Source organism: Heterodontus francisci, chromosome 1, assembly GCF_036365525.1.
Source record: "Heterodontus francisci isolate sHetFra1 chromosome 1, sHetFra1.hap1, whole genome shotgun sequence".
NCBI classification, from domain to species: Eukaryota; Metazoa; Chordata; class Chondrichthyes; order Heterodontiformes; family Heterodontidae; genus Heterodontus; species Heterodontus francisci.
The window spans coordinates 8,217,183-8,231,553 of record NC_090371.1 but is presented as its reverse complement, the minus strand read 5'-3'; the positions used below and the strand labels follow the sequence as shown (position 1 = coordinate 8,231,553).

The 14,371-nt window shown below is 48.8% G+C and overlaps 1 protein-coding gene across 1 annotated transcript in view; it reads left to right on the top strand.

Annotated features, from left to right (window-relative positions):
* LOC137377654 (uncharacterized protein C2orf81 homolog) overlaps positions 1-11,813 on the top strand; it is a 30,390-nt gene extending 18,577 nt beyond the window's left edge. Inside the window, exon 5 of the mRNA XM_068047550.1 lies at positions 10,802-11,813. Within this exon, the coding sequence (XP_067903651.1) occupies positions 10,802-11,620 (819 nt within the window). The 3' untranslated portion in view covers positions 11,621-11,813. The remainder of the gene's footprint in view (positions 1-10,801) is intronic.
* The last annotated feature ends 2,558 nt before the right edge of the window (positions 11,814-14,371 follow it).

Below are 14,371 nucleotides of genomic sequence, written 5' to 3'. Positions count from 1 at the left end.
CTAGCACAAAGGAAAATGGTTGTGGTCGTTGGAGATCAATCATTTTAGTCCCAGGACATCACTGCAGGAGTTCCTCAGGGCAGTGTCATAGGCCCGACCATCTTCAACTGCTTCATCAATGATCTTCCCTCCATCATGATGATTAGAGGTACAGCACTGAAACAGGCCCTTCGGCCCACCGAGTCTGTGCCAAACATCAACCACCCATTTATACTAATCCTACACTAATCCCATATTCCTACCAAACATCCCCACCTGTCCCTATATTTCCCTACCACCTACCTATACTAGTGACAATTTATAATGGCCAATTTACCTATCAACCTGCAAGTCTTTTGGCTTGTGGGAGGAAACCGGAGCACCCGGAGAAAACCCACGCAGACACAGGGAGAACTTGCAAACTCCACACAGGCAGTACCCGGAATTGATAAGGTCAGAAGTGGGCATGTTCACTGATGATTGCGCATGTTGAGCACCATGCACGACTCCTCAGATATTGAAGCAGTCCATATCTATATGCAGCAGAACCTGGACAACATTCAGGCTTGGACTGGTAGTGGCAAGTAACATTCGCACCACACAAGTGCCAGGCAATTACCATTTCAAACAAGAGAGAATCTAACCATCTCTTCTTGCTGTTCAATGGCATTACCATTGCTGAATCCCCCACTATCAACATCCTGGGGGTCACTATTGACCAGAAACTGAACTGGAGTAGCCACATAACTACCGTGTCGACAATAGCAGATCAGAGGGTAGGAATCCTGCGGTGAGTAACTCACCTTCTGACTCCCCAAAGCTTATCCACCATCTACAAGGCATAAGTCAGGAGTGTGATGGAATACTCTCCACTTGCCTGGATGGGTGCAGCTCCAGCCAAACTCAAGAAGCTCGACACCATCCAGGACAATGCAGCCTGCTTGATTGGCACCCCATTCACCACCTTCAAGTTCACTCCATTCACTTCTGACACACAGTGGCAGCAGTGTGTACTATATACAAGATGCACTGCAGCAGCTCACCAAGGCTCCTTTGACAGCACCTTCCAAACCCGCGACCCCTACCACCTAGGACAAGGCCAGCAGATACATGACAACACCACCACCTCCAAATTCCACTCCAAGCCACACACCATCCTAACTTGGAACTGTATTGCTGTTCCTTCACTGTCGATGGGTCAAGATCCTGGAACTCCTTAACAGCACTGTTGGTGTACCCGGAGCAGCTGCAGGACATTCTGAAGGGGGAGAGCGAACAGTCAGAGGTCGTCGTACACATTGGTACCAATGACATAGGTAGAAAGAGGGATGAGGTTCTGCAACAAGAATTTGGGGTGCTAGGTAGCAAATTAAAAAGCAGGACCTCAAAGGTTGTAATCTCTGGATTACTCCCAGTGCCACGTGCTAGTGAGTAAGGAATGGGCGGATAGGGCAGATGAATGTGTGCCTGAGGAGATGGTGCAGGAGGGAGGGGTTTAGTTTCCTGGATCACTGGGGTCTGTTTCTGGCAAAGGTGAAACCTGTACAAGTTGGACGGTTGTAACTGAACCGGAACGGGACCAACAGCCTTGCTGGGAGGTTTGCTAGTTCTGTTGGGGGAGGTTTAAACTAATTTGGCAGGGGAATGGGATACAAAGTGGAGGTACAGTAAGGGGTGCTGCACAGTCAAATATAGAAGAGAAACGGAGCTAGTGTGAAAGGCAGGGCAAATATAGACCTGTGAAAAATGCAAGGCTGGATTGCATCTATTTTAATGCAAGGAGTCTTACTCGTAAGGCAGATGAATTGAGGGCCTTTTGGCTAAGATCAAGTGTAGTATCTGTTCTTATCAGTGCTTATTTGATTGAGAAGAGACCATGATCATTGCCTTTTGATCCTGGGGAAGCTTTGAGTAAAATGGCTATAACCAATTTTCGAGCTTCGGGCCAGGGAGTGCGCAACACCATTTGGGTGGTCGTGAAGGACAAGGAAGGAGATGCACCGGTCGATCGCACCTTCTTCATCAAGAAAATTCTCTTCGATTGCTGCGGATTTCAAGCGACGGACGTCTTCTGCCTGCAGGATTTCCCCAGCAGTGGATACTTCGACGTGACGTTCCGGAACGTGGCGGGATGCATCAAGTTCCTGAAGGCGTTCAAGGAGAAAGGGGACCGGGCGCCACTGTCGATCCTCACAGCGGAGCCGCTCTTCACGCTTCCGTCACAACGGGACCGGGTGGTGACGATTCACCTCTACAACCCCCATGTTCCGGTGGTGGATGTACTCACCTTTCTCGCCAGGTACGTCGAGGTGGCCGGCAGCAGCACTGATGTCAAGGACCCCTTTGGGATCTGGACCAGCAAGCGGCAGGTCAAGGTGACCTTGAAGGTAGATCCCAGTGGAGCTATCATCCACCCTCCCTCCGGCTTCGCTATCGGGGGAAGTCGAGGCTTCTTGGTCTACGCTGGGCAGCCCAGAGTTTGCCGCACCTGTGGCAAATCTGGTCACATGGCAGCCAACTGCAGCACGGTGGTTTGCAAGAACTGCAAGGAGGAAGGCCATCAGACCAAGGACTGTAAGCAGACTAAATGTTGCAACTTGTGCGGTGCGGCAGGCCATCTCTACAAGACTTGTCCCAAACGTTGCCTCAGCTATGCTCAGGCGGCAAGGTCCAAGGATAGGCCGGGAGAAGTTTTGACGAAGGAGTCCGCTGTCCGAAAGGAGACCAGCAACCTTCTCCGCAGTGAGGAACTTCAACCTGAGAAGGAAGGGGAGGCAGCTGAAACCAACGACCCAGCACCTACCCAGCGCCCGGAAACCCCTCCTCCACAGACAGAATCAATGGAGGAGGAGGCAGCAGATGGACAAACAGGTCAGTGGCAAGTGGTCCAGAGGAAAACCACAAAGAAAAAACATCCCAAAGCCACCACCCAAACCAGTGGCAAGAGGAGGCTCTCTTCTGAATCAGACTGCAACAACTCCTCTTCACTGGACGGGGAAATGCTGGAATGACAGCCCCTTCAAAAGAGGCGGCAGAACTCCGAGATGGCTGATAAAGCATCCCAGCCCCCGGGCACTGGAAGCTGTGAGGGGCCCGGCGTGCCCCAACCCCAACGCCCCACACGTAACGAAGTGGCCAACGCATCTCAGCTCTGCGACACCGGGAGCAAAGACATGTCTGGCGCACCTGAGCTCCGGGAGACCGGGAGCTGTGATGTTTTCGAGGAGGAACAGATGGAAGCAGCTGAGGACAACCCAATCCTCTCTGCCTACAAGACCCCCCCGATGTCACCCGAGCGGCACAAACCCTGCATGAAAAATCAGGAGGGGTTTCTGAGCCCAACCAACGTGAAACTGCTTGCACATACGATGGGTATGCAGGAACATCCCGAAGGGGAAGGACTGGGACTAGCGAGGACAAATGGTATGGGAAGCAACAACTAATTTTTAGTAAAAAATGGGTGTAAGAATTGCTTCCATTAATGTGCGTAGCATTAAATCTACTACGCGATGTGTTTCAACCTTGGATTACCTTGCCAAGGTCAAAGCTGACCTACTGTTTCTGCAGGAGTGTGGAATACCACACCTCAGCACCTACAGGCAGTGGTCGCGATGGTGGTCCCACGGGCCATCGATCTGGTCGAGGGGTAATGACTGCCGTTCCTCCGGCCTGGGTATTCTGCTGCGGGGAGGTAACTTCACCATCTCCGAAGTTAAGGAGGTGGTGGGCGGCCGCCTCCTCGTAGCAGACGTGATGTACAACAACGCTCCGCTCCGGTTGATCAACGTGTACGCCCCGGTACAACGCAGCGAGCGGCTGACCGTCTTCCAGCAGCTCCCACTGCTGCTGGCGACGTCCAGGCCGGTCATCCTAGGCAGTGACTTCAACTGCATCATCGATGCGGCTGGACGATCTGGCAGTGACGACAGCAAACTGGACGCTTCGTCCAGATTCCTAGTAGAAACAGTTAAGGATGCCAAACTGCACGACGTCTTCAGCAAACCTGCAGACGGAGCGCAGCGCAGATACACATGGTCAAGATCGGACGGGTCTGCCCGTTCCAGGATTGACTTCCTGTTTGTGTCCCGTGCTGTCACGGTCGGATCCACCGACGTCAAGCCGGTGTTCTTCTCCGACCACTGCCTCTTACTGGCCGACTGTCACTTACAGGACGACCAGCGGGTTGGCAGAGGGACGTGGAAGCTCAACGCGACACTGCTGACCCCAGAGAACGTTGAGGAACTCAAAAGGGATTACAAAGGTTGGAGGACCGTGAAACCCCTCTTTGAGTCTCCAGTTCACTGGTGGGAAGCGATTAAGGAGAACATCAAGAGGTTCTTCATCCACAAAGGTGTTCAGAAGGCGAGAGAGAGACAGAGGGAACTGTCCCGACTCCAGAAAATTATGCAAAATCTACTCCGGTTGCAGTCAATGGGGGTCGAGGTCAAGGAGGACCTCCAAGAGGTGAAGAGCCAGCAGGCCTCACTCTTTGCCAAGGAGGCCTCCAAGATCATCTTCCGGTCCAGAGTCCGCTCCATCGAGCAGGATGAGACGTGCTCGCGTTACTTCTTCCAAAAGGTACACAGAGAGAGCTCTGTTATCAGCAGCCTGAAGGAAGAAGATGGCTCGGTAACGTCTTCGCAGTCCGACATACTAAGGATCAGCAAATCCTTTTATGCTGGGCTGTATGACGCGAAGCCCACAGACAGCAGAGCCTCCCAGTCCTTCCTGTCATCTACCACAGAGGTCTTAGATGACAGCAGGAGGGAGGGACTGGACAAGCCGCTAACTCTGGACGAGCTGACAAAGGCCGTCGAGTCTTTCGAGACGAGTAAAACTCCCGGGAGCGACGGCTTACCGGTCGAGTTGTACTCGGCCCTGTGGGACTGGGTCGGCCCGGACCTGCTGGAAGTATACGAGAGTATGCTCCTGGCCGGCAGCATGTCAGAATCCATGAGAAAAGGCATCATCACCCTCATTTACAAGCAGAAGGGGGAGAGGGCAGAAATCAGAAATTGGCGGCCCATCTCACTGCTTAATGTTGATTACAAGATTCTGTCCAAAGTCATAGCCAGTCGAGTCAAGTCTGCTCTGGAGTTGGTGATTCACCCCGATCAGACCTGTACTGTACCCGGCAGGAAGATCTCTGATAGTCTCGCGCTACTCAGGGATACGATCGCCTACGTACGGGACAGGAGGGTGGACACCTGCCTCATCAGCCTGGACCAGGAGAAGGCTTTTGACAGGATATCGCGCACCTACATGATGGACGTGCTTTCCAAAATGGGGTTTGGGGAGGGAATCTGCAATTGGATCCAACTGCTCTACACAAACATCAGTAGCGCAGTGTCAATCAACGGGTGGGAATCTGAAAGTTTCCCGATCAAATCTGGAGTCAGACAGGGCTGTCCTCTGTCCCCGGTCTTGTTTGTTTGCTGTATTGAACCCTTTGCTGAGTCTATTAGGAAGGATGCGAGCATAAGAGGGGTGACAATCCCAGGCAGCGGAGGCACTCAGGTCAAAACCTCCCTGTACATGGATGACGTCGCCGTCTTCTGCTCGGATCCGCTGTCCGTGCGCAGACTGATGAGCATCTGCGACCAGTTCGAACTGGCCTCGGGAGCCAAAGTTAACCACGGCAAGAGCGAGGCCATGTTCTTTGGGAACTGGGCTGACCGATCCTTTGTCCCCTTCACCGTCAGGTCAGATTACCTGAAGGTGCTGGGGATATGGTTCGGAAGGGCCGGGGCATGCACCAAAACATGGGAGGAGCGAGTAGCCAAGGTACGACAAAAGTTGGGCATGTGGGGGCAGCGATCTCTCTCCATTGTGGGTAAGAACCTGGTCATCAGGTGCGAGGCGCTCACGTTGTTGCTCTACGTGGCGCAGGTCTGGCCCATACCCCACTCCTGCGCCGTGGCAGTCACCCGAGCCATTTTCCGCTTCGTCTGGGGATCTAAAATGGACCGGGTCCGGAGGGACACGATGTTCAAATCTCTGGACATGGGCGGGAAAAATGTACCCAACGTGGCCCTCATCCTGATGACCACCTTCGTGTGCGGCTGCATCAAGCTATGTGTAGATCCCCAGTACGCAAACTCCAAGTGTCACTACGTGCTGAGGTTCTATCTGTCCCCGGTGTTGCGAAGGATGGGCCTGGTCACATTGCCGCGGAATGCACCATGCAGTTGGGCGGCGCCGTACCACCTATCCGTCGTGGAGCAGTTTCTGCGGAAAAACACCTTTGACCACCGGTCCATCAGGCAGTGGTCTGCACGGAATGTCCTCAAGGCCCTACGGGAAAAGGAAACGGTGGATCCTGTCGGATGGTTCCCCGAGCAGACCGTCAAAGTCATTTGGCAGAATGCCTCATCACCAGAACTTTCAAACAAGCACCAAGACGTAGCTTGGCTGGTGGTGAGAAGGGCCCTCCCCGTCAGATCCTTCATGCACACCCGAAGTCTCGCCCCCTCCGCACAGTGCCCCCGCGTTGGCTGTGGTGGGGAAGAGACGGTCGCCCACCTCCTCCTGGAATGTGCCTTTGCAAAGCAGGTGTGGAAAGAGATGCAGTGGTTTTTGTCAAGGTTCATCCCAAGCAGCTCTGTAACACAGGAGTCTGTGCTCTACGGGCTGTTCCCAGGGACGCACACCGAGACAAGCATCAACTGCTGCTGGAGGACTATCAATTCGGTGAAAGACGCCCTTTGGTCTGCCCGAAACTTGCTGGTCTTCCAGCGCAAAGAGTTGTCCACCACCGAATGTTGCAGACTGGCACATTCCAAGGTCCAGGACTACGTGCTGAGGGACGCACTAAAGCTTGGGGCAGCCGCAGCAAAGGCTCAATGGGGAAAGACCACAGTGTAAGGTTCCCCCACCAAGCTGGACTGAGGGGCTGGATCCATGGGAAACCCCTCGAACTGTATCGTTAATATTCTCAATTGCTGTAAATGTAAAACTGTAATTGACATGACAATTGTGAAACGGAAGGGTTGGGATGAAACTCATGACAGTATTGAAGGAAACTGAACTCCCTTGCAATGTTTGTATTTTTTGGTGCTGTTTGGAAACTGTTTGGCAATGTAATTTTTACAGATTTTTATGAATAAAGTATATTTTGGAAATAAAAAAAAAGATGAATTGAGGGCGTTGATTAGCACATGGGATTATGATATTGCTATCACAGAGACATGGTTGAGGGAGGGGCAGGACTGGCAGCTCAATATTACAGGGTATAGAATCTTCAGGCGTGGCAGGGAAGGGGATAAAAGAGGAAGGGGCGTTGCACTGTTGATCAAGGAGTCAATTACTGCAGTAAGGAGGGATGATATCTTAGAAGGTTCCTCAAATAAGGCCATATGGGCGGAACTTAAAAACAAAAAGGGGGCAGTCACTTGGCTGGGAGTGTACTACAGACCTCCAAACAGTCACGGAGAGATAGAGGAGCAGATAGGTAGGCAAATCTCAGAGAGGTGTAAAAATAATAGGGTAATAATAGGGGATTTCAACTTCCCCAATATCAACTGGGATAGTCTTAGTGCAAAAGGCTTAATGGGGGCAGAATTCTTAAAATGCATACAGGAGAGCTTTTTGAGCCAGTACGTAGAAAGTCCTGCAAGAGAATGGGCAGTACTGGATCTAATCCTGGGAATGAAGCTGGACAAGTGGTAGAAGTGTCAGTGGGGGAGCATTTCGGGGATAGTGACCATAACTCTAAGAATTAAGCTAGTTACGGAAAAGGACAAAGACGGACCGGAAATAAAGGTACTGACTTGGGGGTAGGCCGATTTCAATTATATAAAACAGGATCTGGCCAAAGTGGATTGGGAGCAGCTACTTGTAGGAAAGTCTACATCAGACCATTGGGAGTCATTCAAAGAGGAAATAGTGAGAGTTCAGAGCCAATGTGTACCCGTTAAGGTGAAGGGTAGGACCAACAAGTCCAGGGAACCCTGAATGTCAAGGGATATAGAGGATTGGATCAGGAAAAAAAAGGAGCTTATGGCAGATTCAGAGCGCTGAAAACAGTGGAGGCATTAGAGGACTATAGAAAGTGTAGGGGGGTACTTAAAAAAGTAATTAGGAGAGCGAAGAGGGGATATGAGAAAACACCGGCAGGCAAGATAAAGGAAAATCCTCAGGCATTATATAAGTATATTAAGGGCAAGAGGATAAGCAGGGAAAGAGTAGGGCCCATTAGGGACCAAAGTGGCAATCAGAGTGTGGAGCTGGAGAATGGAGGTGAGATTTTAAATTATTGCTTTGCATCTGTGTTCACTATGGAGAAGGATGATGTAGGTGCATAGATCAGGGAGGGGGATTGTGATATACTTGAACATATTAGTATTGAAAGGGAGAAAATATTAGCTGTTTTAGCGGGCTTCAAAGTGGATAAATCGCCAGGCCCAGATGAGATGTATTCCAGGCTGTTACGTGAGGCAAGGGAGGAGATAGCAGGGGCTGTGACACAAATTCTCAAATCCTCTCTGGCCACAGGAGAGGTAGCAGAGGACTGGAGGACAGCGAATGTGGTACCATTATTCAAGGTGGGGAGCAAGGATAAACTAGGTAATTACAGGCCTGTGAGTCTAACATCAGTGGTAGGGAAATTATTGGAAAAAATTCTGAGGGAGAGGATTAATCTCCACTTGGAGAGGCAGGGATTAATCAGGGATAGTCAGATAGTTTTTGCGATTGGAAGCCTGTGACCAATGGTGTCCCACAGGGTTCGGTGCTGGGACCCTTGCTGTTTGTAGTGTACGTTAATGATTTAGACGTGAATATAGGAGATATGATCAGTAAGTTCGTAGATGACACGAAAATTGGTGTTGTTGTAAATAGTGAGGAAGAAATCCTGAGATTACAGGGAGATATAGATGGGCTGGTAAGATGGGTGGAGCAGTGGCAAATGGAATTTAATCCTGAAAAGTGTGAGGTGATGCATTTTGGGAAGACTAATAAGGCAAGGGAATATACAATGGATGGTAGGACCCTAGGAAGTACAGAAAGTCAGAAGGACCTTGGTGTACTTGTCCATAGATCACTGAAGGCAGCAGTACAGGTAGATAAGGTGGTAGAAAGGCATATGAGATACTTAACAGAGACATAGAATATAAGAGCAGGGAGGTTATGATGGAGCTGTATAAAACGCTAGTTAGGCAGATAAATAAAGAAACGTTTTTTAGATTTTCAAAATGCATTTGATAATTGTGCCACTGGAAAGGTTATTGCACAAGATTAGGACTCATGGGATTGAATTTGATATGTTAGCATGTTAGCATGGTTGAAGGACAGAAAACAGAGTAGGGTCATTTTCAGGATAGCAGGCAGTTACTTTCGGGGTGCCACAAAGATCAGTGTTGGGGCCTCAGCTATTTTCTTAATGACTTGGAGGAAGGGACTGAGTGTAATACATCCAAGTTTGCTGATTATACAAAGCTAGTGGGGCAGTAAGCTGTGAGGAGGACACAAAGAGTCTATAAAATAATATCGGTAAGTTAAGTGAGGTGGGCAAGAAGGTGGCAGTTGGACTACAATGGGAAATAATGAGGTTATTCACTTTGGTAGGAAGAATAGAAGAACAATTTTTAAATGGTGAGAAAATATTAAATGTTGGTATTCAGAGGGATTTGTACAAGGAACACAAAAAGTTAACATGCAGGTACAGCAAGCAATTAAGAAGGTTAACGGTATATTGGCCTTCATTGCAAGAGAATTACAAGAGTAAGGAAGTCTTGCTCCATTTGTACAGGGCTTTGGTCAAACGACACCTGAAATACCATGTGCTCTTTTGCTCTCCTTACCGAAGGAATGATATACTTGCCTTAGAGCAGCTGCAATGGAGGTTCATTAGATTAATTCCTGGGATGAATGGGTTGTCCTATGTGATAGATTAAGTAGAATTGGCCTATACTGTCAGGAGTTTAGAAGATTGAGAGACAATCTCACTTAAAACATAAGATTTTGAGAGGGCTTGACAGGGGACGTGCTGAGAGGCTGTTTCCCTTGACTGGAGACTCTGAGAGCTAGGAGGCAGTCTCAGGATTAGGGGTCAGCCATTTTCAGACTGAGATGAGGTGAAACTTCTTCACTCAGAGGGTTGTGACTCTTGGGAATTCTCTAGCCCAGAAAGCTGTGGATACACAGTTGTGGAATATATTCAAGACTGAGATCGATAGATTTTTGTACTTAAGTGATATGAGATGGTGCGGGAAAGTGGAGTTGAGGTGAAGATCAGCTATGATCTTATTGAATGGTGGTATGTTCTTATGAAGTCTGTGGGGTGCAGTGAGATGAGCAGACCGAGTCTGCACTGGCTCTGTCAAAGAGCGATCCAGTTAGTCTCATCCCCCACTCCTAATTTTATCTAATTCCCTATTGAATCTGTTTCCATTACTCTATCAGGCAGTGCATTTCAAATCCTAACCATTAGTGAGTAAAGTTTTTCTTTGTGTCGCCTGTTGCCAATTACCTTATATCTGTTTCCCCTCGTTATTGTCCCCTCAGCCTTTGGAAACAGTTTCTCCTTATTTACTCTACCTATACCTTTCGCAACATTAAACACCTCAATCAAATCTCCTCTTAGCCTTCTCTACTCTAAGGAAAACCACCCCAGCTTCTCCAGTCTATCCACATAATGGTAGCCCCTCATCCCTGGAACCATTCTAGTAAATTACTTCTGTTCCCTCTCCAAAGCCTTCCTTCTAAAGTGTGGTGCCCATATTTGGATACAGTACTCCAGGGTTGTGTAGTTGGGTTAATCTATTAAAAAGTAATAACCTCCCCCAACCCTGATAATCCATTTGTCCTTGTGTTTTGACATCAGGAAGCTAATGAACCAGATGAGCCACAAAGACGCCCCACAGTCAAAAAGAAAAGACAAAAGTTTAAGCCCCATCGGGGACCTCTACGATCAGCCAAGCTGCAGAACATTACCAAGTCTTTGGATAAGTTGGAAAAGGAGTTGTTCCAACAAGAAGTCTCGGAACCCTGTCCTGAAGAGCCGCCTGTGCCTCCCTGCGAGGTTTATAGGATGTCATCCTATTTCCAGAATGTTCTGAAGATCCAGAACAGCCGACTGCCATTGAACAACAGCATGACCTTTGATGAGTTTGGGAATGTCACGTCGGTGCAGAGGTTGAAGCCGAGCCAATTCCCGAGACGGCAGGTGAGGCCGGTGTTCCAGCTGGTTGATGTGGCTGTGGAGCCTGAGATCCAGAGGCCGCTTCTGAGACAGGCCATGAGACCTTTGGTGTTCCGGAGTGGCAACTTTGGGAAAAGGTCTATCCCTGCCAGGTACAACGCGAGGAGAGCCCGGCAGAAAGGTCCTGGAAACAGCGAGGGTCTGGGAACTATGGAACGAGCAACTGGTGGGAAGCCAGTCCTTCACAGCTTTAATGCTGACAGGCTGGTGGGCAGACCTGCCGCAGCACGGGAGCTGAAGTTGAGTGATTCCTGTGCTGTCTCCTGCACTCCAGAATTCATAGAGTTCATCCCTGATGGAACAAAGGACAGAAATCATTCAAACTGTGGTCAATATCCCGAGTATGAGGAGGAGCAGCTGAGCAGACTGAGACCAATCTGCAACAGCCTGTTCAGTCCCCCCATCCTGGTGGAAAAACTGACCAGTGGCATTGTACAGTGAGCCCCTCAGTCTAATACTTTAACACAGCCTCTTTTTGCTGTGAATATTCTGCACTCATTATGTCCTCTTTTGTGCCTCTCTGCTCTGTGCGTTAACTCAGTTCCTTTGACCGTACACCAGGTGTGACTTAACATCTTTAACTCGAAATAATAAAAGAGAGAATTATATACAAGGCACCTGAACCCTTCTTGTATTAGGTACAGCCTACATCCGGAAGGAATCTGCTAACAGTTAACATCATCACCTATTAGTAGCGACACTTTCAGCCATAACACAACGCTTGTTACCTTTACTATTGTTACTCATAACCTATCCGCAGCCAATGGCATTTATTAGTGAGTGAGTACAGCCCTCCACAGAGTCATAGAGTTATACAGCACAGAAACAGGCCCTTGGGCCCATCATGTCTGTGCCGGGCATCATGCACCTACCTATTCTAATCCCATTTTCCAGCACTTGACCTGTAGTCTTGTATGCTACAGCGTTTCAAGTGCTCATCTAAATACTTCTTAAATGTTGTGAGGGTTCCTGCCTTGACCACCTCTTCAGGCAGTGTGTTCCAGATTCGAACCACCCTCAGGGTGAAATTTTTTTTCCTCAAATCCCCTCTAAACCTCCTGCCCCTTACCTTAAATCTATGCCCCCTGGTTATTGACCCCTCCGCTAAGGGAAGAAGTTTCTTCCTATCTAACCTATCAATGCCCCTCATAATTTTGTATACCTCAATCATGTCCCCTCTCAGCCTTCTCTACTCTAAGGAAAACAACCCTAGCCTTTTCAGTCTCTCGTCATAGCTGAAATGCTCCAGCACAGGCAACATCCTGGCGAATCTCCTCTGCACCCTCTCCAGTGCAGTCACATCCTTCCTATAGCGTGGTGCCCAGAACTGTACACAGTACTCCAGCTGTGGCCTAATGTCAGACACAATCTCCCCCTGACAAAGCCATGCTGATTAATTCCTGCTTAATCCCTGCCTCTCCAAGTGGAGATTAATCCTGTCCCTCAGAATTTTTTCCAAAAGTTTCCTAACCACTGATGTTAGACTCACCGGCCTGTAATTGCCTGGTTTATCCTTGCTACCCTTCTTGAACAATGGTACCACATTCGCTGTCCTCCAGTCCTCTGCTACCTCTCCTGTAGCCAGAGAGGATTTGAAAATTTGTGTCAGAGCCCCTGCTATCTCCTCCCTTGCCTCACATAACAGCCTGGGATACATCTCATCTGGGCCTGGGGATTTATCCACTTTTAAGCCCACTAAAACAGCTAATACTTCCTCCCTTTCAATGCTAATATGTTCAAGTATATCACAATCCCCCTCCCTGATCTCTACACCTACTTCATCCTTCTCCATAGTGAACACAGATGAAAAGTAATCATTTGAAACCTCACCTATGTCCTCCGGCTCCACACACAGATTGCCACTTTGGTCCCTAATGGGCCCTACTCTTTCCCTGCTTATCCGCTTCAGAAGTCATGAGCTGGTCATCCCACCTGCAACACATTACTGGAATTGAATTCTTTCGTTATTGTGATTTTAGTGTACATCAGAGTGACGGCACTGTGGAATGAAGCACTTTCTGTCTCAGGTATACAGTGTTAACCTTGCCTACAGCAAGAGTAAAGCTCCCTGTACACTGCCCCATCAAACCCAGAGCAGGTACAGTACCGGTTAGATACAGAGTAACGCTCCCTCTACACCACCTTATCAAACACTCTCAGAGCAGGTGTTCTAAACTACACAAGATGTACACAAGATAAGAGCACATGGTGTAGCGGGTAACATATTAGCATGGATAAAGAGTTGGTTAGCTAACAAGAAGCAGAGAGCAGGAATAAATGTTTTATTTTGGGTTGACAAGCTGTAACTGGTGGAGTGCCACAGGGATCAGTGCTGGGGCCTCAACTATTTACAATATATATCAATGACTTGGATGAAGGGACCGATTGTATAGTAGCTAAATTTGCTGATTGCACAAAGATAGGAAGGAGAGTAAGTTCTCAAGGAGGTAAAGAGGCTGTAGAGGGATTTAAATAGGTTAAGTAAGTGGGCAAAAATTTGGCAGATGTTGTATAATGTGGGAAAATGTTAACTTGTTCACTGGCAGGACGAATAGAAAAGCAGTATATTATTTAAATGGATTGAGACTGTAGAGCTCGGTGGTACAGAGCAACCTGGGTGTCCTGGTACATGAATCACAAAAAGTTAGTATGCAGGCACAGTGGCGAGCACCGCAGCCTCACAGCTCCAGCGACCCGGGTTCAATTCTGGGCACTGTCTGTGTGGAGTTTGCAAGTTCTCCCTGCGTCTGCGTGGGTTTCCTCCGGGTGCTCCGGTTTCCTCCCACATGCCAAAGACTTGCAGGTTGATAGGTAAATTGGCCATTAGCAATTGCCCCTAGTATAGGTAGGTAGGTGGTAGGGAAATATAGGGACAGATGGGGATGTGGTAGGAATATGGAATTAGTGTAGGATTAGTATAAATGGGTGGTTGATGGTCGGCACAGACTCGGTGGGCCGAAGGGCCTGTTTCAGTGCTGTATCTCTAAACTAAACTAAGGCAAATGGAATGGTGGCACTTACTGCAAGTGGAATCGAATGTAAGCCTAAGGCTTTTTATATGTATATAAAGAGCAAGAGGGTAACCAGGGAAAGGGTTGGCCCACTCAAGGACAGAGAAGGGAATCTATGTGTGGAGCCAGAGGAAATAGGTGAGGTGCTAAATGAGTACTTTGCATCAGTATTCACCAAAGA